Source organism: Brassica napus, chromosome C8, assembly GCF_020379485.1.
Source record: "Brassica napus cultivar Da-Ae chromosome C8, Da-Ae, whole genome shotgun sequence".
Lineage (NCBI taxonomy): Eukaryota > Viridiplantae > Streptophyta > Magnoliopsida > Brassicales > Brassicaceae > Brassica > Brassica napus.
Genome location: NC_063451.1, coordinates 11,889,610 through 11,915,339, shown reverse-complemented (window position 1 = coordinate 11,915,339; position 25,730 = coordinate 11,889,610). Strand labels below are relative to the sequence as shown.

Below are 25,730 nucleotides of genomic sequence, written 5' to 3'. Positions count from 1 at the left end.
ACATTTGATATTTTTTTAGATTTAAGAATATACAGCATAAGAAAACAATTAATTTCACTGGTCTCTCCACCAGCAGCCGAATACTGCTTCCAAAGTTTTATGACTTTCACCATAATCTTCCACAAAGACTTCTTTGGCTTCAAGTCAGAGATGAAATTCATACCACTCATTTTCTTTGATAGTTTTGAAACGTTTAGGTTGTAATACCATAGATATTAGGATAGTATGATATATACACACAACTAATAAAGTTTTGACCCATGAGATTTGAAAAAAAATGAATATCCCATTGCCACAAAGGAATGTTGCAAATCCCTAATTGTACGTACATTTCCTTACAATTATAGAAAGTATTATATGCAAGGAGCCAAAATAAAAGAAGTCCATATTAAAAATGGTATTTGACTTTAACCTTAACCGTAAAGAATTATATAAATTTCCATATTTAATGTCTATCACCATTTATGTTAATTTCGTAATAAAAAATCTTGTTGCAAAAGTTAAAGAATTGAAATAAATTTAATATGTCATTCCTTTTTGATTGTGTTTTACAATCACTCGAGATTGCGTTTAATCTTTTTATATACGATATTTTGATTTTACAATATAATCAAGTTTATATTGCTCAATCCCAAAATAAATGTCACATATCCCATAAAATCAGTGTTTTTAAAACCGGATCGGCTAGCGAACCGTAAATTTTTTGGGTCATGGGTCATTGTGGTTCTACCGGGTCTGAACTGGGTTCGATCGGGTTTACTTCGATTAAACTAAATTTAATGATATTTTATAAATAATATGCATATTTTTTTTTAAAAAATAGATCATATCAAATAAAATATTTAAATGACCATAATTTGTAGAATAACTTAAAAATAACAATTAAAATCTAAAATAAATATGAAAAGCACATTTAAACTTTATTCGCAGATCTTCATCACCTTTAAAAAAATATATATACACATTAGGTAAAAGTTATATTTTGAAATACAAAATTTCAGAAATGAAAATGTTTCAATTATTTAGTCTTCAAAACAAGTGATCATGAAATAAAAATTTTAAAAAAGAGAGAAGTAGACAAAAACTATATCTTGACGTGAATATTAAACTTTGTGAATCTTGTAATTTATGAGTTGTATAGACGACAAAATAAAAAGAGGAGAGATGATACTTTATTAATCTTTGATAAATCCTATTTTTATTTTAAAAAGAAGAAAAATTAATTGTTTCATTAACAAAATTTTGTCTTATATACGAACCGGGTTTTGGCCGGTTCATTGGGTCGTCGGTTCCCGGGTTTTTGACGGTTTGATAGAGATTTTTAACTGGTTCGATTTTAGTTGGGTTTTAGCATTAACCCAACCCGGATTTTTTTCGGTTCATGGTTCAACCCGGTCCGACCGCCAGTTCGGTCCGGGTTTAAAAACACTGCATAAAATACAAAACAAATTAATCAAATTAATGTCACGTACCAATGTTTATAGAAGAACATAATTATAAATCGTGTCCCTAAAAGATGTCATGTATCATTTATGAATCGTAAAGAACATGATATTTCACTTTAAACTTAACCGGAAAGAATTATATAAATTTTCAAATTAATATCTGTCAGCATTTATGTTAATTTTATAATAAAAAAGTCTTGCTGCAGAAGTTAAGGGATTGCAAGCAATTTAATATGGAATTCGTTTTTGAATGTATTTTACAATCACTCAAAAACATGATTATCAACGATATATTATAAAAATATGAATAGCCATCGAAATTTGTTATATAGCCATCATATAATAGCTAAGACAAATACACTTAATGTATGCTAACTTCTATAAAATAATACAACATATACATCGAAGAATCCACTAATACTATACTACAAATTTGTAAAATAATGCAGTATACACATCGAAAAATACACTAATATTATGCCACACCACATTTGGGAAAGACAACCTTTCGTAGTTATTAAGAGTATTATTAATAACCGTTAGCGTACACCATAATTTTAGTAATGTAATCACGATTCATATAATATTTACAACTATCAATTGGTTTTTAATAATGAAATAAAGAATCATATTGTATATTGCATGAAAAGATCCAAATAATAAATAATGGCATTACATGTGATTAATCTAGGCAAGAAAGAGTTATTTAATAAAAGTTGTGAGAATGATTCTCATGATGACACATAAGTAATGACATTTTGGTTAATCACATATGGAGATAAGGTTAAATGTTAATAATGCTCCTCAAATAATAGGAGATTTTTGTGCAAACCTTTCATTAATTAATCAGACATACTCTTTTATTTTTGTGCAAACCTTTCCTTAATTAATCAGACGAAAAACAAAAATTTCAGAGTTTGTTTGGCAACAGAGTCAGCCTTAACATTAGCTGCTCTCGGAATAAACTTAAATGAAATAGCCTTAAACAAACAAGATAGATAACAGATGTCGTTGATTCATGATTCCTACAATTTCCAAATTTCCAAATTTCCAAATTTCCAAATTTCCAAATTTCTTGAGTGATTGTTGATCAAGTATTTGAGAACTTGGGAATCAGACAGAATGAGGATGGAATCGATTTCCTGAGAAAGGACAAAGATTATGGCTTTTCACATTGCCAAGGTTTCCGCCATAAGGGGGGACGATATAGATCCTGTGGTCGCAGAGAAGGGTGAGATAGAGCCTGCATCATCGAAGATCCATCCAAGTCCTGCACTTTTCGATGATGAGTTCCAAGCGGCATCAGTAAATAGACACAGCTGAGACGCCCGAGAGAGAGGATCCAGGCTGTTACTAGGTTGTGGTGGAGGTGGTTTTATTGAAGGTTCTTGGATCAGAATCCATTCATGAGCTTCAGTGCTAGCATTTGCAATTGTTTCTTCTGGCGGGACCTCTCTCTTCTGGAAGATGAGTTGATTCCTCGCTATCCATAGGTTCCAGATGATCCACGACAAGAGCGTTCCAGGTCCAATACCTGATAGTGGTAGAGACGGATCACTCTGACCTTTTCCAGTCCCGAGTTGGTGCTTGTGATGAGATCCGGGTTCAGTTCAGGCGCAAGAGATGCCCCTTTCCAGACCTTCTTGGCAAAAGGAAAATTAAAACGGACATGGGATATGGATTCCATCTCATTACATCTCAGGCACAGGTTAGATATTGGTATGCTTCTAATAGCAAACTGTTTTCCTTCTCGAAGGGCACCATGTAGGGAGTTCCATAGGAATACCTTGACTTTTTCTGCTGTTTTGATATTCCAGATATTGGCATTCTAGTCCAGGTTTGTCTAGTCCAGGTTTGTCAAAGGGTTCACACCTTCTTCAATGGGGCTTCTGCAGCTTCTCCATATCCTGACCTCGTGGAGTAGTCACCCGTAGAAGACTTGAGCCATACTAATTCTTCAAGGGCTCCACAAATGCTAGGCCTTATCTTTAGGATTTGGTGGTTGTGGAAAGGGATGACGAGCCCTAGCTTCTCAGGGTTCCAGTATGTGAGGATTTGGAGCATTAAGTCCGAGACTTTTAGGTGTTGGAAGGCTTTAGGAGCTGGCCTATACGGTCGAACTTGCTCCGACCATGAAAGCCAAAGATTATTCCAGATGTTTATTGATGACCGCCCACTGACCTGCCCAAAAAATACCTAAATACTCTAGATCTATTTTTTTTTTTACTTATTTTCAAAACTCATAAATTACCTTCAGAACTTTCACTTTTATCCTCTCATCCCAAATCGATTAATCAATCATCATTCTCAAATGATATTTTTCATTAAAAATTGAATTTCATTTTCAGCATACAAATTCATGACAAGGAAGAAAACTGAGTATTAGTAGTACAACTAGTACAGTTCGAACAAATATTACTAATACATCTAAAACACGTATAGCTAGTATGAATAGTACAACTAGAACGCATATAACTTGAACAGCTAGTACAATTTGAACATGTATATCTAGAATTACTGATACAATTAAAACGTGTATAACTAGTATAACTATTTCAACTAGAACATGTATAACTAGTACCACTTTACAACTAACATGATTGTAATTTTGGTTTTATTTTTCAGCGTGCCAAGGATGTTGTAGAAGATGCTTATGTGAATCAAATGAGACATGTTGTTCTAATCCCCCTTGTAATAACCCCGAGTAAGGCTGAGGAAGCAGACAAAGTCAAAGAAGACCGAATGAAAATGGTCGAGGTATGACAAAAAAAATGGCCGAAAGATGACAAAATAAGGAAATTTCAAGAATCTGCACCAGTTTGTTGTCCTTCTTCATCTACTCGATGTCTAAGCTGATCGGGACTATAGCTGCTTGAGATGCTTATCGTGCTTGGAACATTTTTGTTCGGGAAGATTCTCAACTGGTGCAACTGGAGTAACTACTGCAATAATAGTATTTGTACCTAGTGTTACCATTACTTTTAGTTCTACCAGTTATACGTATTCAACATGTTATATTAGTTGTGCATGTAAGATAACTAATCCAATTATGTTGGTTGTACTACATGTACTTCACGATTCAATTTATACAATCTATAGATTAATACAGTAAATACCTAATAGAAATAGACCAATTTGAATATTTATTTTCCCTTTCATTTAGATGAAGTTTTCTTAATTACCATGACGTAGTTGAACAAGTTATACATGTTGTACATTTCACATGAGTAATTTCAGCTATATGAGTTGTACCAGATATACTAGTTATACTTGTCAAATGAGTAATCCATGTTGTATCAGGTTGTATAAGGAGGCGAAGAAGACAATGGGGTAAACGGTAAATACCATATTGTGTTGCAATTCTGGACAATTAAACAGTGTAATGTGTTGTTAGTTTGTTCTTAAGTTGTAAATAATGCAGAGACGAAAGATGTTCTTGCAGAGAAGTAGACTTGTCCTTTTACCATGGAGATAGTGGTTGTGGCTATAGATGTGTATACATTTCAAGTAATGGCAGTTGCTGCAGAGAAGGTTGACAAGGAAGCAGCACAGAAGGCATCAGCTGAGAAAACGGATGCAATTGCGTTGAATATGCAGATGACGATTTCGAGGAAGTTGTGGATGCCCTGATCAGGCCAAAAGTGTGAAAAACTTTTACATTTGGTGAGTCTTTTTGATGTGATCTTGGCAAGCAAAAGAACTGATGCAATGATAGACCATGAATTTTACCCATTTTCAACCATGGTTTATGAATGATTTAAGATATATTATTACTATATAGAGTCTATTTAGAGTAATTACAGGTTCAGGGACTATCTGGAAGGAAATGATGTATTTGGAGCTTTTTGGAGATCTTTGGAGCTTCGCTGGAAGCAAGAGATGGTCGACGGTCACAACTCACTATCGACCAACAGATACCACCAAATATCGATCGATGTCGAGTCCCTCGTATCGATCGATTATGAAGCCATCCGAGAATTAATGACAAATTAGAAGATTTCAAGTTTCATAAAAGTCTCAATAATTACATCACTAGTCCCTAACCGCCTGTTAGGCTATTTATTAGGGTTTTGTATTATTTTAGAGTAGACTTGCCTAGAGACCTTTAGACCTAGTTTGGAGGAGGCAAGAAGCCACCATTGAAAGAGGAGAGCTTAGTTGGAGAGATAGATCATCTACTGCAAAACAGAGAATATCTTGAACTCCTTTCTGTTTACTTTTACTATTATTTATCTAAGTATTATTCAGACCATCATAACTATTTGTTTCATGAATATGTCTGAGTAGTCCTTACTGTTAGATTTAGGTTTCTCAAATAGGTTGATAAATGTAATACTGATACAACAATTGTTAGGATGTTTAGAAATATAGTTCAATCATCTAGTTATGCTTAAAGCTAAGTTTAGGATTGATCACCTTTTAAACTTAGATCTTAGGATTAATTGGGATCAAGCCATTGATTGACCCAATACCTGAAAATAACTAGTATGATCTAACTGACTAGATACAGACGAGAGTTGGTCTAGTGAGTTAGAGAATACAAATCAAACCCGTCCGTAAAGCTTTCTGGAAAAAGTATCGATCGACACAACGATAGCCCTGTCGATCTATATTTTGAAAGGTGTATCGATCGATATCCACAAAGAATTATCGATCGATATCCACAAAGAATTATCGATCGACACTTTCTCGCGACCAAGATAAAGAGAGTTGAGGTCCGAGATCCAGATTAGATAATCAAACAGATTATACCTTAGTTTGAATTCAAGAACAATTAATATTAATAACCTCCTAATTTCCCAAATTAAGTATAATTTATCATACCTGAGATTATACCTGAATCTAGCTACTTCACCCAACTGTTAACAACCTCAAAACAAATCAATCGAGCAATAAACTTGCTCACCAATCCATTTACTGCTTTTAAAACTTATAAACCATTTAATCTATATTTATTTCAAGATCATAATCTATTGTGTAATCCTAGAGTCTCGGTGGATTCGATCCCTAAGTACTACATCTGAACCTCTTATTTGATAGAGTAATTCACTCCTTAGGGTAATTTGAGTGATATCAAATTTGGCGCCGTTGCCGGGGACTCTTTCTATTACCACTACATTACATTTAGAATTTAATCTAGATTTTGTTACTAAATTTGCTAAAAGTTTTCTCTCTTTTCCTGCTGACACAAGAGCTGCAAGATGGAAAACATGGATTTTGGCCGGACATCGATCGACGAAGCGATAGAAATATCGATCGACAAAGCGAGAGCAATATCGATCGACAAGTCGACGGGAATATCGGTCAACGACGCAGATCAAACATCGATCGACAACACCCCGCCGGAAGCAGGTAAGTATTCTCTTACCGATGATGCTAATGAAAGAGTAGTCCTAGGAAAACCTAAAGGTCATCTAAGCAACGCAAATAACAGGGGACTAAAATCCCTGTTCAAATTAAATCTATCTCAGAAAGAGATAATGAATGGAAATTGCCTTTACAAGACTACCTAAACCCTGGAAGGACCTATTCCAATAGGTCCGCAATTAGACTACCAAAAGATAATACCAAGAAATTCGGGATCAGTCCCGAATACTTAATTATGGTACGTCAAAACCCTTTCCGTGGGACCGTCTCAGAGCGACCGCACGATCACATCGAGTATCTAGAAGAATTGATGAATGATGAATACAATCTTTGTAAACTCTTTCCTTTTTCCTTAGAAGGCGACGCCAGAAAATGGCTAGACCAAATACCAACAGGAACTCTGACCTGTTGGAAGGAGATAAGAAGTGATTTTATAAATCAGTTCTTCGATGAGGCGCACTACTGGGATGTAAGGAAGAAAATCTCCACATTCCTTCAGGGTCCACGAGAATCATTCAGAAACGCATGGGAGAGATTCAAGAGCTACCAACTTGAATGCCCCCACCATGGCTATTCAGAGCCGCAACTCATTAATACCTTTTACAGAGGTATTAACCTTCATTACCAGATCAAGCTTGACACAGCCAGTGAAGGGAACTTCAGTACGAGGAACCCTGTAGAAGCGAAGCGTTTGATCAAGAATATAGCTACGGGTAGATCCTACGAAATGATGGACGTAGAGTTAGGAAGGAAATCTGACCCAGTTGATGAGTCACCTTTACTCGAAATTGAAGAACATCCAGACTCGCCTCATCCTGCTCTTGAGGGACGGAACCAATTTGGGATTTACCAAATTGATGATGACACCCTATCTGAACTAGAGCAGAAAATAGATTTCCTAGATAGCCAAACCTTGAAAAATAATTACCCTAACCCTGATAGCTTTACCCAAAATTACGATGCTACTGTTGGATCACGCCAAGGCAGAGCGAGATCTAGGCTAAACCAAGCTTTCACGGGAAATCGCAATTTGGCCACTAACCTGAACTGAAAGATAGACTTAATCTTCAGTGACCTGACGAGGAAGTTCGACGCTTTAAGTGAACACATTAAGAGATTGGACAGTCAGGTCGCGGAAAACGCAACCTCTATCAAAAGAGAGACATGACGTCTCCCTGGGTGGAAAACGCAACCTCTATCAAAAAAGAGTTAATGCCGTATTATTGAGAAGCGGAAAATGCCTCATCTCGAGGGCAATAGAAATCAACAACATAGAGAAACATGCAGTAGTTGAGGAAACCGGTGAAAGTAGGTCGCGCCCTATAATCCTCGATGATCCCAGTACTGAGTCAGAAATACCTCGAGAAAAAGAGCGGCCCAACTCTGAGGAAGAGGCCATCGACCTCGAGGAAGAAGAAGGAGAAATGGAAGAGGATGCCGAAATCGATCGACAAGGAAGAACAAACGTCGATCGACAAACCACAGAGAATATCGATCGACACTCTGGAAACAATGTCGATCGACTCCCGACTCCTGCTGAACCAGCAGTAGAAAGAGTGTATAGGACTCTACCACCTTTCCCTCCTAACAAGACACAAACTAAACGAGAGATAGACAAAGTGATCTGCAAGAAAGCATTCGATAAGATCACGTTGGAAACGCCACTGAGTGATGCGATAAAAGTATCACCTTCAATAAAAAAGTATGTAAAAGATATGGTATCCAACAGCTTTCCAGCCACTGAGCGCAGCGTCATGATGGTTTCAGAGGAAGTAAGTGCAATTATCCAAGGCGAGATCCCGATCAAGAGACCCGATCCGGGCAGTTTTGTTTTGGATTGCAATATATGGAACATAAATTTTCCTCGATCCCTTTGTGACCTAGGTTCCAGCGTGAACCTCATGCCACACTCTGTCGCAATATCCGTAGGATATGACAAGTTCAAACCTACCAAAATAACTTTGGTTCTGGCCGATAGATCCGTTAGATTACTCGAGGGAGTGCTTGACGATGTGCCAATAAGGATTAACGGCTGTCACGTCCTAACGGATTTTGTAGTACTGAAATACCAAAATGAACCAAAGGATCCCCTTATTTTGGGTAGACCATTCCTAGCCACTGCAGGTGCAATAATCGATGTCAAAGAGGGTAGGATATGTCTGAACATTGGAAACCTTCCGATGACTTTCGACATGGACAACCTGATGAGACGACCCTTGATCGATAAACAGACTTCCTACGTGGACGACATCTATGAATTTGCTGAAGAATCTTTCATAAACTCATGCTCAGACGACCCTTTGGAGAAAGTGCTCACAACTAGTGAAGAGGAAACTTTCAGTGTCGATAGCAGAGCTGAGGAATACACACGATTAATGGACGCAAGCATGGAAATTGCAAGCGTCAATGACATAGATGATGATGCTTTGGAAATCAACGTCGATCGATATTTATTAAAAGCTGTCGATCGATAACCATCCGCCTCGAAGGAATGGGATCCCAAAAAGGGACCAAAGATTGAGTTAAAACAGCTGCCCGTTGGACTCAAATATGCCTTTCTCTATAAATATTTATACCCAGTAATCGTGAACGCCAACCTCACTAACGGAGAACTTGCGCTGTTATTAAATAAACTACGCAAGTACCAGAAGGCCCTCGGGTACTCTCTCGAAGACATTCCTGGCATTTCTCCAAATCTGTGCATGCACCGGATTCACCTAGAAGACGGTTCGAAATCGTCAGTGGAACACCAAAGGCGACTAAACCCAAAATTGAAAGAAGTTGTTAAAAAGGAAATAATCAAACTTTTGGATGCCGGAGTCATTTACCCGATTTCGGATAGCAATTGGGTTAGCCCCGTGCATGTTGTACCAAAAAAGGGCGGAATCACTGTGGTTAAGAATGACAATGACGAACTCATTCCCAGGCGAACCGTCACTGGACATCGAATGTGTATTGATTATAGAAAGCTAAACGCTGCTACAGAAAAGATCACTTCCCTTTACCTTTCATTGATCAAATGTTGGAAAGATTGGCAAATCACCAATACTACTGTTTTCTTGACGGATACTCTAGATTTTTCTAAATCCCTATACATCCTGACGATCAAGAAAAGACAACCTTTACATGCCCTTACGGAACATTTGCATACCGCAGAATGCCATTCAGTCTTTGTAATGCCCCTGCTACCTTCCAACGGTGCATGATGTCGATTTTTACTGATATGATATAAGACTTCATGGACGATTTCTCAGTATATGGATCCAGTTTCAAAAACTGTCTCGATAACCTATGTAAAGTTTTGGCAAGATGCGAAGAAAAGAATCTCGTTTTAAATTGGGAAAAATGCCACTTTATGGTTAACGATGGAATCGTACTAGGACAAAAAGTGTCTGCTGCTGGTATAGAAGTAGATCGGGAAAAGATCGAGGTAATGACCGGCATGCCGGCTCCCACAAACATAAAAGATGTGAGGAGTTTTCCCGGACATACAGGAGGTTCATACAAGATTTTAGCAAAATCGCTAGACCTCTCACCTTCCTCCTCTATAAAGAAGTTAAATTCACTTCACAACAGAGTGCGTAAAGTCTTTTGAGGAAATAAAGAAAGGCTTGATAACTGCCCCCATCGTACAAGCACCAGACTGGAATCTTCCTTTCGAAATCATGTGCGATGCGAGCGATTTCGCTGTAGGAGCAATTCTGGGCCAAAGGAAAGACAAAAAGCTACATGCAGTTTATTATGCCAGTCGAAATCTCGACGAAGCACAAAGAAATTACGCAATAACAGAAAAAGAACTGCTAGCCATGGTTTATGCGTTCGAAAAATTTCGTCAATACTTGGTCGGTTCGCGAGTCATCGTCCATACTGACCATGCTGCAATTAAATACTTAATGCAAAAAAAAGACGCAAAACCACGACTCCTGCGATGGATCCTTCTACTTCAAGAATTTGATATCGAGATAAAAGATAAAAGAGGAGTAGAAAACGGAGTTGCTGATCATCTTTCCCGGATAAGAATAGAAAGCGATGTCCCTATCGATGATTTCTTACCAACTGAAAACGTTTACCAAACGGAATCATTTATCGGGAATGTATGTCTCACTTCTGAGGACCTGTCGATCGACGATAACGATCCAATGTCGATCGATTATGACAGTACCAGGTCGATCGACAACGACGATTGTATATCGATCGACACTTTAAATATTCTGAGGGAAGATACTAATCCCAAAACTCTCACCTTCGATATAAAGGTTAACGTCACACACAACAAGCCGTGCCCTGACCGTGATTCCCCTGTGGATGAAAGTCTGCATCGAGGAGTGCATGTAGTCGGACAAGGTTCAAAGGACAGACCTTGGTACGCTGATATAGTAAACTATTTAGCTGCCGACATAGAACCCGAAGAGTTGAGAGGATACACAAGAAATAAATTTCTAAGAGAAGTTAGGAGATATCACTGGGACGAACTATATCTCTACAAACACTGCTCTGACGGGATGTATAGACGTTGCGTCGCAGATACTGAAATACATGATATTATATTCCGATGCCATGGATCCGATTATGCTGGGCATTTTGCAACCTTTAAAACGGTATCAAAAATCCTTCTAGCAGGATTCTGGTAGCCAACCATGTTTCGCGATGCTCATGCATTCATAGCACAATGCGACAGATGCCAACGAAGGGAAAAAAATAAGTAAAAGACACAAAATGGAACCGGAATTTATTCAAGAAGTAGAAGTCTTTGACTGTTGGGGGATAGATTTTATGGGACCTTTCCCTTCTTAGTACGGAAATAAATACATCCTAATCGCTGTTGACAATGTGTCAAAGTTGGTTGAAGCGCTAGCTTCCCCAACGAACGACGCATCCGTAGTTATTAAGCTTTTCAAAAGCATTATCATCCTGAGATTCGGAATACCACGAATAGTCATAAGTGACGGTGGTTCCCATTTCATCAACAAAGTTTTTGAAGGACTACTCCATAAGAACGGAGTACACCATAGAGTTGCTACATCCTACCACCCGCAGACGAGTGGGCAGGTAGAAGTCTCAAATCGACAGATCAAAGAAATCATAGAAAAGACCGTGGGCACATCCAGAAAAGATTGGTCTCTGAAATTGGACAATGCACTCTGGGCCTACCGGACTGCCTTCAAAACCCCTTTAGGAACCACCCCGTTTCATCTGTTATATGGAAAATCATGTCACTTACCAGTTGAGCTGGAACACAAAGCAGCTTGGGCCATTAAATTATTAAATTTCGACATCAAACTATCTGACGAAAAAGGCTCATACAGCTTAACGAACTGGACGAGATTAGACATTTAGCCTATGAGAGTTCAAAGATATACAAAGAGAAAATGAAAGCGTATCATGATAAAAAGATCATTTCCCGACGCTTCGAACCAAATGATCAAGTACTATTGTATAACTCTCGGCTCACGCTGTTTCCCAGAAAACTCCGATCTCGTTGGTCTGGTCCTTTTACTGTTGCGAATGCCAATCCTTATGCAGCCATTACGCCTACAAATAATAAAGGAGAAGAATTCACGGTAAATGGTCAACGAGTAAAGCATTATTGGGCTAAACCGCCAAATATCAAGCCCATTGACTTAGGTCCCCTTCCCAATACTTAGAAAATTCGAATATCGAGTCAAGCTAAGGACTTAATATAAACGCTGAATGGGAGGCAACCCATTATTTTGAAATTTTAGAATTTTTAGAGTTTTTAAGATATATAAAAAATAAAAAATTAAAATTAATTAATTATCGGAAAACAAAGCCTCTGTCGATCGACAACGACATCTCGTCATCGATCGACATAAAATGGAAAGACACGGGCTCACTTAAGTCGACACTTAAGTCGACATTCACATAAACCCGAAAACCCTACGAAAACATTCCCATCTCTTTTCTCTCTAGTTTTTCACCCAAATCCGACGATTCCTGCACTCAATCCACTCGAATTTCAATCATTTCTCTGTTTAAATCACTTAACTCACGCATCATCATGGTATGAACACAATATTTTCTAAATTTTTGTTCTTCCTAGCGTTGAAATAGAAATCAGATTTGAACTGAGATTTTAGAGTTTAGATCGATCGATCTATGTTTGAGGAACAATATAATCGATCGATTTAGTGGTTTTTATGTAACATGCAAATCGAATTGCTTAATTGGGTTTTTGCAGGTTTTCACGCATGAGATATCGATCGATAACTATCTGTTTTATCGATCGATTTTCTAAAGTTCATGTCGATCGACATCGAGACACCTCTGTCGATCGATAACGACAACTTAACCGTCGAACTTTGCTAATTTATTCTTGTTTGTGAACTTCGTTTCAGGCTGACGAAAGGAGAACAAAGAGGAGATTCGACACCAACAGCCCAGCTCCTATCCGTGACAGAGACCCTTGGCCAAGACAGCCCGAGGATGGACCTATCCCACTCTTTGACCACTTCGTGGACACGCGCAAAGCGGCGAAGAGCTCAGAATGCCGCAACCGTGCGATCGAGAATGCCTAGGACGACTGCGACAACATATTCTACAACGCGTGGCTGCAGGTTTCCATAGAACCAACGCAGTTCGTCGACCCAGACGTGGTCCGAGCATTGGGCATCCGATCGGACCTCGAGGACTTGTTCGTTGAGTTGGGTATGGAAAACTTTGCTACCCACCCACAGGTCCTCTACCCGGAGCTGGTCTGTCAGTTCATGGCCACCGTGAACGTCTACTACATCCACGAGAGAGCAAAGAAGGCTAGCGAGGGTGTCCTGACTTTCTTCATCAGCGGCATTCGCTACATAGTCCCTCTCTTGACTCTCTGCATTATCTACGGGTTCGAGACCGAGCGCCAGCACGCCACCGTACCCGACTTCCCAGGGATAGGGACATTTTGGAGCCACTTTGCTACCGGCTTCTTCGACCCCGCCAAGACCGTTCAGACGGACATTGGTCACCCGACTCTACGTTACTTCATGAAGGCCCTTGCCAACACCCTGTTGTGCAAGATGGAACCTAGTAAGGTTCGGGTCCAGGAGCTCACTCTGGTTTACTATGCGGTGAGGAGTTTGGTTCACGTGGAGGCCATTCAGGAGCCCGAGGACGACGCATGGCCCAACCTTGGAGCCTTATTTGCTGAGCATCTGACCAAGCTCAAGATGAAGCCTTTCCAGTCAAAGGGAAAGAAGAGAGAGACGGTTGGGAGCATACTTACTCCGATCTTCGTCCATTGCGGAGTCCCTCTAGACGACGCTGATATGGACGACCGGATCGTCTACATGGATGCAGCGCACCTCACGAGCGCACAGTGGCTCAAAGACGACCGCGACTGGTGTTTCAGGGATGAGGACGGCGTACACTTGGTGAGACTCCCACTTCAGTCACTTACGGACTTCTCCCATGGCCTTAGCAGCATTCAGTTCCGACCTGACCCTCGCCGAGTCCGAGCCCCAGCAGCCCAACCGCGCCGCTACACGGTCCAGCACCCTGCAGGAGCCCAGCCGCATCAGCCCGAGGACGCACTACCGCCTTTCCCTCCCATGCCAGACATGTCTACACATCCCGAGGGAGACTTCCAGCGCGTCGTAGTCGATGTTCTCACTGCCATATGGGCTAGAGTGTCGAGATGTCGCTGTTCGAGCAGGAGCAGTGTGCGAGCCAGCTCACCGTCAGCAGTAGGACCGTCCCGTCAGCGCAGAGGCACCCCCAGCGACGAGACCACTGATGAGGACTAGTCCTCATATTTCTATCCCTATATACTTATGTTTTCCTTTATTTTTAAACTCTTAGGATTTACTTTCGAACTTATTATTCTATGTTATGACTTGAGTTTATCTATTTTGCTAATCTTGCATGTGTTTGGATTGTCTAACAGAGCTAACCTAGCTGACTGATGCTAATTCTATGATGAGTTAGACACATGGATACGTTGCAGCTAGCGCAAACGTTTTCTGTCTCTGCGCTGTCGATCGATAACGAGACGGTTACGTCGATCGACAGAGATGCGCTGATATCGATCGATTATGTGGTGTACATATCGATCGATCCTCGAGACAGAGGGTAACACATTCTTTTCTCTTGTCTAACATCTAACCAATATTTATTATTTTCTAACCAACCAATCTTAGACTGATTATCACTGGGGATAGTGAAATTTAAGTCTGGGGAAGGTATTTACTGATATCAGTTTGCTACATGATTTCTAAAAAAAAAAATCTGTATTTTTAAAGAAAAATATTTTATTGAGTCAAGAAGGGAATAATGATCTTATTAGATTTTTGCTTGTTATCTAACCACTCTTTTAGCACCATTTTAAACTTTCTGATTGCACATAGTACTAAAGTGGATCAACCTGTCAACTGACCACACTTGCTGAGATTGTTTGAAGGAACCAAAGCTGACCTCTAACACTAAACTTGACACAACTGCTTGTCTTGGGGCTTGATATACATGGAATCGGATTCTTCAAACACGTTTTAACTGTATATTTATTTCGACCCTAGATTAATATGTAAAAAAACATATTATTTAAAAAATTATTTATTAGGCATTAGTTAGGTGGAATCCGAACAGGACTTGGTGGCTATAACCATTAAGGCTTGCTTCATAAGGAATCCAACAAAAAGAATTCGAACGGGACTTGGTGGCGGCATTCATCAAGGTTCGATTCATATGAATTCTTGGATATAGGTCAAAAAGAAGTGAACAGGACTTAGTGGCAACAACCATTAAGGCTTGATTCATAGAAGCCTGTCCAATCTTGGTCAATGAACCTGCAATAAGCAGACTTTGACTAAAGAGATAAATTAGAAGAGAGAAAAGATAGAAACTAACTTTTACCTGCAGATCCAGATACTTGTTTGAGAATCCTTGCATTCTGTTATTGATACTCCCAAGGTAAAGCTTAAACTTTTATTTATGCAAAGAAATGAGGTTGGTAGAGGGTAATGTCAGACAAGATTTGTTTAAGTTGCTGGCTAGATGAACTTGGTTGCTAAGCTAGGATATAGTATAAAGTGCTTTTGTGATTAGGACATTTTAGATATGGATTGCAAAATTGTAGAGGTGATGATTCTGAGTTTTAGATCATGTGAGTTCCTGATGTTTTCAAACCTCTCTCAGAGAGACTGCTCTGTTGTGCTTTGCTTGAGGACAAGCAAAAGAGTAAGTCTGGGGGAGTTGATAGACCATGGATTTTACCCATTTTCAACCATGGTTTATGAATGTTTTAAGATATATTATTACGATATAGAGCCTATTTAGAGTAATTACAGGTTCATGGACTATCTGGAAGGAAATGATGTATTTGGAGCTTTTTGGAGATCTTTGGAGCTTCGCTGGAAGCAAGAGATGGTCGACGGTCGCAACTCACTATCGACCGACAGATACCACCAAATATCGATCGATGTCGAGTCCCTCGTATCGATCGATTATGAAGCCATCCGAGAATTAATGACAAATTAGAAGATTTCAAGTTTCATAAAAGTCTCAATAATTACATCACTAGTCCCTAACCGCCTGTTAGGCTATTTATTAGGGTTTTGTATTATTTTAGAGTAGACTTGCCTAGAGACCTTTAGACCTAGTTTGGAGGAGGCAAAAAGCCACCATTGAAAGAGGAGAGCTTAGTTGGAGAGATAGATCATCTACTGCAAAACAGAGAAGATCTTGAACTCCTTTGTTTTCATATTCTGTTTACTTTTACTATTATTTATCTAAGTATTATTCAGACCATCATAACTATGTGTTTCATGAATATGTCTGAGTAGTCCTTACTATTAGATTTAGGTTTCTCAAATAGGTTGATAAATGTAATACTGATACAACAATTGTTAGGATGTTTAGAAATATAGTTCAATCATCTAGTTATGCTTAAAGCTAAGTTTAGGATTGATCACCCTTTAAACTTAGATCTTAGGATTAATTGGGATCAAGCCATTGCTTGACCCAATACCTGAAAATAACTAGTATGATCTAACTGACTAGATACAGACGAAAGTTGGTCTAGTAAGTTAGAGAATACAAATCAAACCCGTCCGTAAAGCTTTCTGGAAAAAGTATCGATCGACACAATGATAGCCCTGTCGATCGATATTTTGAAAGGTGTATCGATCGATATCCACAAAGAATTATCGATCGATATCCACAAAGAATTATCGATCGTCACTTTCTCGCGACCAAGATAAAGAGAGTTGAGGTCCGAGATCCAGATTAGATAATCAAACAGATTATACCTTAGTTTGAATTCAAGAACAATTAATATTAATAACCTCCTAATTTCCCAAATTAAGTATAATTTATCATACCTGAGATTATACCAGAATCTAGCTACTTCACCCAAATGTTAACAACCTCAAAACAAATCAATCGAGCAATAAACTTGCTCACCAATCCATTTACTGCTTTTAAAACTTATAAACCATTTAATCTAGATTTATTTCAAGACTATAATCTATTGTGTAATCCTAGAGTCTCTTTGTATTCGATCCCTAAGTACTACATCCGAACCTCTTATTTGAGAGAGTAATTCACTACTTAAGGTAATTTGAGCGATATCATGCAACTAAGGAGATAGAACAGCTTGTACCAAAATTTAAGGAAGTCAAAGAATGCGACTCGGTGGATGCTATAGAATGGATGCAATCCAGTGGATACGATTCTATGGATGCAACTGAGTGGATGCAACCCCGTAGATGCCATTCTGACGATTTAAACGTACCACTTGGTCCGATGACTAGGTCTAAGCAAGCAAGGTTCCAGCAAGCTCCTCACCAACTCCTACACACTATCCAGGGCAGTCTAGAGTGTGCTGATCCAACCACACTGGTTGTGATTCAAGCCGCCTAGCTCATTCATCAAGAGAGGTGTTGTGACTTGCACTATTTTCCTTGGTTTGGTTTTGTGCCACTGGGTTTTCCAAACAAGGTTTTTAATAAGGCTTGGACACAACACTACACATGAGCCTCTTGATGAAACCATGCCCATTTCTTGTCCCATTTTCGTCCATGAAGAAGGATCCATAAGTCTATCTTTTAAATTTGAACTTTAGTCTTTATTTTCATTAACTATGTTGTGTTTCCAAAAAGCTGTGCATGTACAGTCTTCTTCTCTATATATTATGGACGAAATTCCTCAATAAAATCATCAAACTCTTTTCTTTTCAAAGCATTCTCTGAATCTTGTTTGATCACATCTTGTCTAGTGTAATTCGGATCTTCGATCCTTACATTACAAGTAAATCCGATAGTCTGAGAGCCAATTCCGCAACTCTTAGAAGTATCATCTCAATCCACTGCTTATGTCACTATCACAATCGATGGAGAGCAATCAGGGACGTGATCAATATATCCAGGATCACTTCACTTTTTTTTTTCCAAAGTAACTTGTGTGTTGAATTTCTTAGACTTGTGTGTGGCTTTCCAAACTTGTGTGTTTTCTTTTTAAACTTGTGTGGAGTTATGTAGATTTCACTACAAGAAAACCTACGATCACTAGGAACATTTTTGAGGAAATGGTCGTCGTAGAGATTTAACTAGAAGTGTATGTGGAAAGAAAATTCCGTCGTAAAGTAGAAGTAAATTTATGGGAAAATATTTTTGTCGTAAAAGACATGTAATGTTACGATGACAACGTCGCACACAAAGATTCATCGTAACTCCGTTGTAAAATATGGAGTATTTTATGACGATTTACTTTACATTTTTTTAACGACGAATGTACGAGTAAAAGTGAAGTATTCAGTGAAAACATGTTTTTAGTGGGCTATATCCAACTTGTTTCATCGTAAAGTAGTTGTTATACCTGAGTAAAAGATTTGTAAATGTTTTCGTTGTAAATCTGTTGTTAAATTCTTACCTACCAAAGAAGAAAATTTCCTATATATATCATTCTCTTGAACATTAAAGACACAAAAAAAAACCTAAAAACTTGTAGGAAAAAAAAATATTTGGCGATGGCGATATATATGAGTTACAAAGTAGGATATATACACACAAAGGTTTTGATGGAAGAGTTACAAAGGAATTTCTCAATGGTCTGGAGATTCATGTTCCATGTCGATCGTACACCGATCATGTATGAAAGCGGTAAGATGTTTTGTCCATGTCGGAAGTGCAAGAATACAAAAAATGCATGTAGTAAGACTGTAAGAAACCAATTAGTAAATAGAGGCTTTTTTGTGCAACAATAAATTTATGTTCTACACCACATTACTATATTTGGTTTCAACATGGAGAGGGTTATGGTGAAAATTAAGCTAGTAGTAGTAATAGTAATTTTAAGGATGCTAGTAATAATGATTAAGAACTAATTCATTTGCATAACGAAAATGAAGAGAAGATGGTAGATCATGACATGGTTCGCCATATGGTTATAGATGATTTTTTGGAAACTACTATAACAATAGGCCTCCTAACTGTCATGTTTCAAATATTGCGTGACTTTGTGTTTTAGCTAATGATGTAATGTGTCATGCTAGACTAGGCCATCCTCACTCTCATGCTTTGAGTTTACTGTTGTCTAGTATCTTTTTTAAGAATAAATTATTGTGAAGCATGTTTTTATGGAAAAAATTGGAAGTCAGGTTTCATTAAATTAGGGGTGTTCAAACCGGATTTCGGTTCGGTTTTGGTTGGGTTTATTCGATATTTTGGTTTATAAGAAATAGCTTTCATATTAAAACCATATCTACTTTAGTTTGGTTCCGTTTATATACCGTCGATCTTCGGTTTATTCAATTTTATACCAAAAACCCATAAATATATTTATCTTTTATAACAATTTGTGAATTTTACTTTATATGATTAGATATCTGTTTTAATAAAATATGAAGATATTTCAGTTTTTAATTTGACCATTTTTTCTTTTCTTTTTCTACTATTTAAAATAATTAGTAAACTTACTAAATTAATGATAATAATTTTTATAAATAAAAATAAGAAAATTAGTAAATCATAATATTATTAAATAACTAAATTTTAGCACACATATTTTTAAACAAAAAACAAAAAATTATGTTTTCTTGAATTTGATAAAAATGAAAAAAATCAGCTTAATATAAAATATCAAATTACTAAATCAACATTTTAAGTATGAAGATCATATCAATAAAATTAAATTATATATATATATATATATATATATATATATATATATTATGCTATATTATTTAAATAAAAAATATGAAAAATACCCTAGGATAGCACTAAAAAAATTTCTGTCACAAATATAGACTTTAAGCATCAAAATGACCAAAATATTTCATTAAAGAGGTAAATATACACTTATACTCTTAGGGTTAACTAATCCAAACTTTAGGGTTTAGAGTTAAGGGGTGGAAATTTGAGATTGAGATTTAAAATTTTATAAAATAAAAAATAAATATTAAAAATTTAAAAATAAAAATTTTAAAAATAGTTTCAAAAAGTATTTTCGAATTACAAAAAGAAAATTTGAAAAAAAATAAAAATAAAAATTCGAATTTTTTTTTTTATAAAAAAGTTCAAATTTGAAAACATATAATCTAAAACTATAAATAAAAATTATTATTTTTTTAATTTTTTAATTTTTTTTTTTAATTTTTTAATTTTTTTTTTAATTTTTTAATTTTTTTTTAAATATATCTAGGGTATTAGGGTCCTTTTACCTATTAAATGAAACGTTTTGGTCATTTTCCTCCTTGTGGTCTATTTTTGTGATGAAAACTTGAAAATGGTCTATTTAGGAGAATTGCCCTAAAAATATACTACTATATCTTAATTAATTGTTTATTTCGGGTTGATCGGTTTATATACTAAACCATATCCATATACCGCGGTTTCTTTAAATAACATCCATTTGGTATATACGGTATTAAGCTATCTGATCATCCTAACCTAAAGCGATCTGCAAAAAGGACAACGGAGTTGGATGAGTAATCTAGTATTACTCAGTGAGTTGGCGGCCTCTACCCACAACCTAGACTCTAACCCAGACAACCCAAAATAACAAACAATCTAGCCCTTGCATGAAATAAAAGCTAGGGCTAAGCAAACCGTTACTAAGTTAGACTTGGCCTTCTGCCATGATTTAGCTTCAAGTAACGGGAATCTCCATTAAAACAAGTCAACAACCAATCCCTAGTTAACCATATATATGCATGATTTATGTACTCATGTAGTGTTAGAAACTTAGACTATACAAGTATCTTTAGCCGATAGACCAACAATCAAACAAGAACATGATCGGCCAACCAATGATACCACATAGCTTTAATATCAACCTCCCTTCACAAGCAATCACTCAAACACATACAGGCCAACGTCAAGCCTACAATAACCAATACACACCAAGCCTAATCAGGTACCTAAACCAGACTTAGGAATTAATGTCAGAACCTGCAAACAAATCAATCAACAACCACAACCACAACAATAATAAGATACTAACTACCAACGACTCGATCTAACTCGTAACACTGTATATCGGTGCTACATTAACTTGAGGGTTACATAACCCCCTATGGCGCACAAACACAACGCAACACTCTAACTCGGGAAATGGTGACTTCGTGTTCCTCCTCATCATCCTCGGCAATATCCTATCTCCTTATCACAAAGACTAGGAGAAGGAACTTTCAACCGAACGCGGCCCACAGTACAGTCGGGTCACCGCACGACAGCCCCAGTACAGTTGGGCCACTGCCGGTTGTTACACGACGATCGCGGCCCACAGTACGGTCGGGTCACCACGAGACAGCCCCAGTACAGTCGGGTCACTGCCGGTCACTACCTCGCCCGTGTGACCACTCAGCCATGGGCCCTGACCTCGTCTCTCTGAGTGTTCTCGATCCAGCGAATAAGGGGTTTCCTTGAACCTGCTGGGTACGAGGTTGAGGAAACACTAATCAACCCCTAAACATACCTAGCAAGGTGGGCTACACACAAGCTATATGGCATCACACTCTAACTCTACGACAATAACAACAATATCATCAATAAACACCTCAACCAGTTAGTCACTCCCTTACCAAGAGATGCCTAACCTCAGTCAAGAAGATTAATTAAACGAGGCAAGCATTTAATTAAATATACTCAAGCAATCTACTCAATCAAACCGTTACCCAGCTAGTTCGGCCTCCTGCTACGACACTTTCTTTAAAGATAACGGGAACCTGCACTCAACCATATCAACACGCAAGAATATAAATCATGATGCATCCTAGTCTTAATCAGGTTATTATCTCAGTCTTAATTCCATTTCATCTCAGCTTAGTCCTTGCTAAACTGAGTCCGGTTTAATAAATAACCCTAAGGACTCTCTCATGCAACAACGTGAGCATTCTACTCTATATGCGACTCGATCATCCCTAAGTTCCAAGTGGAACTCACAAAACTACCCTAAATTCCAAGTGGAATTTACACAAAACAAACTCAGAGTGTTCTAGGCGAGAAGAGACTGGTTGATCGGAGAGGACTTGGCCAAATCCCAAGGGACGACTTGACCGGACGGGACTGGACTGATTTTGACTTGGACAGAACCTTGGCTTCACCATGACGAAACTGACAGGCCTCGACAGACTGATCTGGACTCGGACAGAACCTCCTTTAGCTTCTGGACAGTTCTTCGGACTTCCCGACGGAGCATCTAGCAGAACTCTGACTGATCTGAACCCATGGAACTGAACTAATCTTGGACAGAACCTCCACTTGATTGTAGGAGAATATGACTGGCTTGGACGGATTGAATTTGACAGCGCTTCCGCATCACAATCGTAGAGAATCATCGATTGGAGAACTGGCGTTCTCGGTCTTCAGAATCGACTACACTCTAAGTCGACCAATTTGTTTCTCTCTCTCTTTCTCTCTGGCCACGTTGACTTGATTCCCATCTGGTCTGATCTTAATTTGATTGAACTTCAGTTGGACAGAACCTTCCCTAGGCGCTGACTCGAAATCAGTAGAGAACTGACCTCGAAAACTCTCTAAAACTCTCTAAAACTCTCGAAATAGTTTGGAAACTGTTGCTTTCTTTTTCTACTTTTCTCTCACGTTTGGAAACTGTTGCTTTCTTGGTTTGGACAGGTCTGGATGTGTTGAAACTGAATGAAGATTGTGCCTATTTATAGAATACAGCAACCAATCAGCTTCAGGTTGGTGGCAGCCCGTGTGTCGCTTCGCATGGCTCCGGACACATGCGCGGAGGCACCTCGTGCTCCACATGGCTGGCGGCATGTCCAGAACACATGCAGAACGCCACCACTCCTCCCAGATGTCAGGTTGCATGATTAGAACTCATGCAAGGAGCCACAGCAGCACACACATGTCGATCAGCATGCTTCGGTTGCATGCGCGGAGACACTTCGTGCTTCTACATGTCAGGCTGCATGTACAGCTTCCATGCACAGTGACACCTCGAGCTTCTGGAGACACTCAGCTTGTTAGATGGTTGACACCACGTTCTGAACCCATGCAACGAGCCACCTCGAGCTTCTCGGTCCATTGGCCTGATTTCGGTCATTCCGACAAATTTCTGATCCGCGATTAACCCCAAATATTTTTCTGCTCCCGTTCAGATGAGTTTAATATTTTTAATAAACTCCAATCTGAAGTCTGACCTTTGCGGTAAATATTTCCCGATCCTTCGGCTTCATCGAAAACTTCCATAATATCGAAATTAAGATTTTCGTCCGATTTTGGGTTTTCCCTTCGTGCTTCGATCCCGTCGTGCTTGCTTCCCGTCCTGCTTCCAATGTCTTCGAAATAATATTCTGCTGATACAAAGTTTTGCTGAAAACTTCGTGCTTTAGAAATGTCATTCTTCGAAAACGTCGAGCTACTAAACTGTCGTGCTTCCAAAAATGTTATGCTTCCAAAACATTCGTCTGATCAATCTAAGACATCTTCTAACTATGGTCGAGCAACTTATTCGACTCATAGTTCACTCACTATCACGTCTCGCCCACCTCGTACCTCAAAACTTCTCGATCGATCCTTATCGCCCGCGACTCGACCACCACAAAGATACTCGACCATTCTTTTTTTTTTTAATGGGTTTCTACATTCTCCCCCCCCTCTTAATAGAATTCGTCCTCGAATTCTTAGTTTCGCAATTGCTCATCTTCACAACATTCCCCACTCGTCTCCATAAACTCTTTACTCTGTCCACCACGTTTCTTTGAGTGTCCTCCTCAAGGTTTCCACAATCGTCTTCATATCTTTTCACTTGAATGATGACTGAGTCGTCCTCTTTCTCTTATTCTACCATAATACACTCTTTGCCCATGATACTCTCTTGTCCTTTCGATAGATATCATCCTTGTCCAGATTCCTCAAATCCTTCTCGATCTTCCTTTTCCCAAATACGGATGAAAACCTTTTCCATGACGTCTTGTTCCTCACCATTTTTCTAGTCCATACCACTGTCCAGTCCCTCTCTACCTATCTCTCCTCTTTCACTTCGGGTTTGGGTTTGGCCTTGAACTCCCTCCACTTTAAGGTTTTCATCCCTTAAATTTCCGATCAACGAACACACTTACTCGCTGCAACTCAAAAGAACACTTCACATGCAAGTTAGTAGACAACTAACCAATAATCTACTAACCCAACAAATACTAACAACAACCTAGCGATGCTTAACCAAACAACCTAGCAATGCTAACCAGCAACCTAACAGTTCTAACCAAGCAACCTAGCAATTCTAGCTTCCACTATCTCAATCCTAATTCCTAAAACCACAAATTCTATCGCTGGACGTGAACGGTTTCCCTAATGCCTTTTGTGACTCTTTTTGATTCGATAAATATTTAAAACCGATTAAATCATGAGTTCCGGAAGCATGGACGAAACCATGCTCTGATACCACCTCTGTAACACCCCCTAACCATCCTAGACATAGGTCGACCCACCGGCCAACAATCAAACAAGAAAATGACCGACGGAGGACCTACATCAAGGGTTGGAGATGAAAGGCCAACCGGCCAGCCAACAATCAAACAAGAACATGACTGACCGTCCAACCCAACACCATGGTCCGGAAGCGCTACGTGTCGGGCTAGGGACGATCCGGTCAGAGTCACAAAATTTACTCCACGGCCTAGACTGTGGGAACCAGAATTCACACCGTCGATTTTAATGCATAAGTATGGAGGAAAACCAAGAAAACCCGATTTTCCCTGAAGGTCCGAATTCTCTGCGTAATCACTTTCAGAGCATAAAAAGATAGATAGCAAGATAAAGATAAATAGTCGATCGGAGGCATTTATTAATGAAATAGTCTGAATACAGGACTTCTCCGAGAGGAGTAGAGATATGCTAACTAGACAAAAGAAGAACAGAAAGGCGGCAAAACGTTCTAAGCCTTGCCTTGCTAGTCTAACCACCTAAGTTCTAAGTTCCCTAAGCTAGCAGGAGTTCTCTAAGTTTTAATTCTTGGATCCCATTTCTTCTGCTCCAGCTCTCCTTATATAGTTGTTTTCGTTCGGTGGCCCATTTACTCCTTTGCCTTTGGGCCCAAGTTTATCTCTTTTGGGAATATTCCATTTTTAGTCGATCTTTGTAGTTATCCTCGAATCTTGATATTTATCTTCGGAAACTTAACGTTTATCCTACTTCCGCGAGTTAGGATAAACTGTCATAACTCCCATTGGGCTCGGGTCCCTTCTAAATCGTTGATTGGCCTCTAGACACGTTTAGATCCTCTCGGGCCGTTTTTAGGCCTTCGGGATTTTCTACGAGTCGGCTATCCCTTCCTCGTATGCGCTGTCGATCTCAGCCGAAGGAAACAAGTCTCTGAGCGATGCTGCACCACTCGTAGGAACGGATACGGTACCTGTGCAAGTACCAGAGGTCTTGGCCCAACCTTCGGGCTCTTCCACTACCCCGGTCCCGATTCCTGAGAAAGGACAAGTAATGGAGTCGATGCCTCCGC

The 25,730-nt window shown here is 38.8% G+C and overlaps 1 protein-coding gene and 1 non-coding gene across 2 annotated transcripts; one reads left to right on the top strand and one right to left on the bottom strand.

Moving 5' to 3' along the window:
- Positions 1-7,278: 7,278 nt before the first annotated feature.
- Positions 7,279-7,385, bottom strand: LOC125592183. The gene has a single exon (XR_007328030.1). It is a non-coding gene; the product is annotated as a small nucleolar RNA R71 (small nucleolar RNA).
- Positions 7,386-8,236: 851 nt separating this feature from the next.
- LOC106369868 lies at positions 8,237-9,286 on the top strand. The gene has a single exon (XM_013809969.2). The coding sequence runs from the start codon at positions 8,237-8,239 to the stop codon at positions 9,284-9,286; it is 1,050 nt and encodes a 349-aa protein (XP_013665423.2).
- Positions 9,287-25,730: the final 16,444 nt, after the last annotated feature.

Excerpts from the sequence above, each read along its gene's own strand:
- LOC106369868 (XM_013809969.2), top strand. The coding sequence starts at position 8,237 with ATGGAAGAGGATGCCGAAATCGATCGACAAGGAAGAACAAACGTCGAT.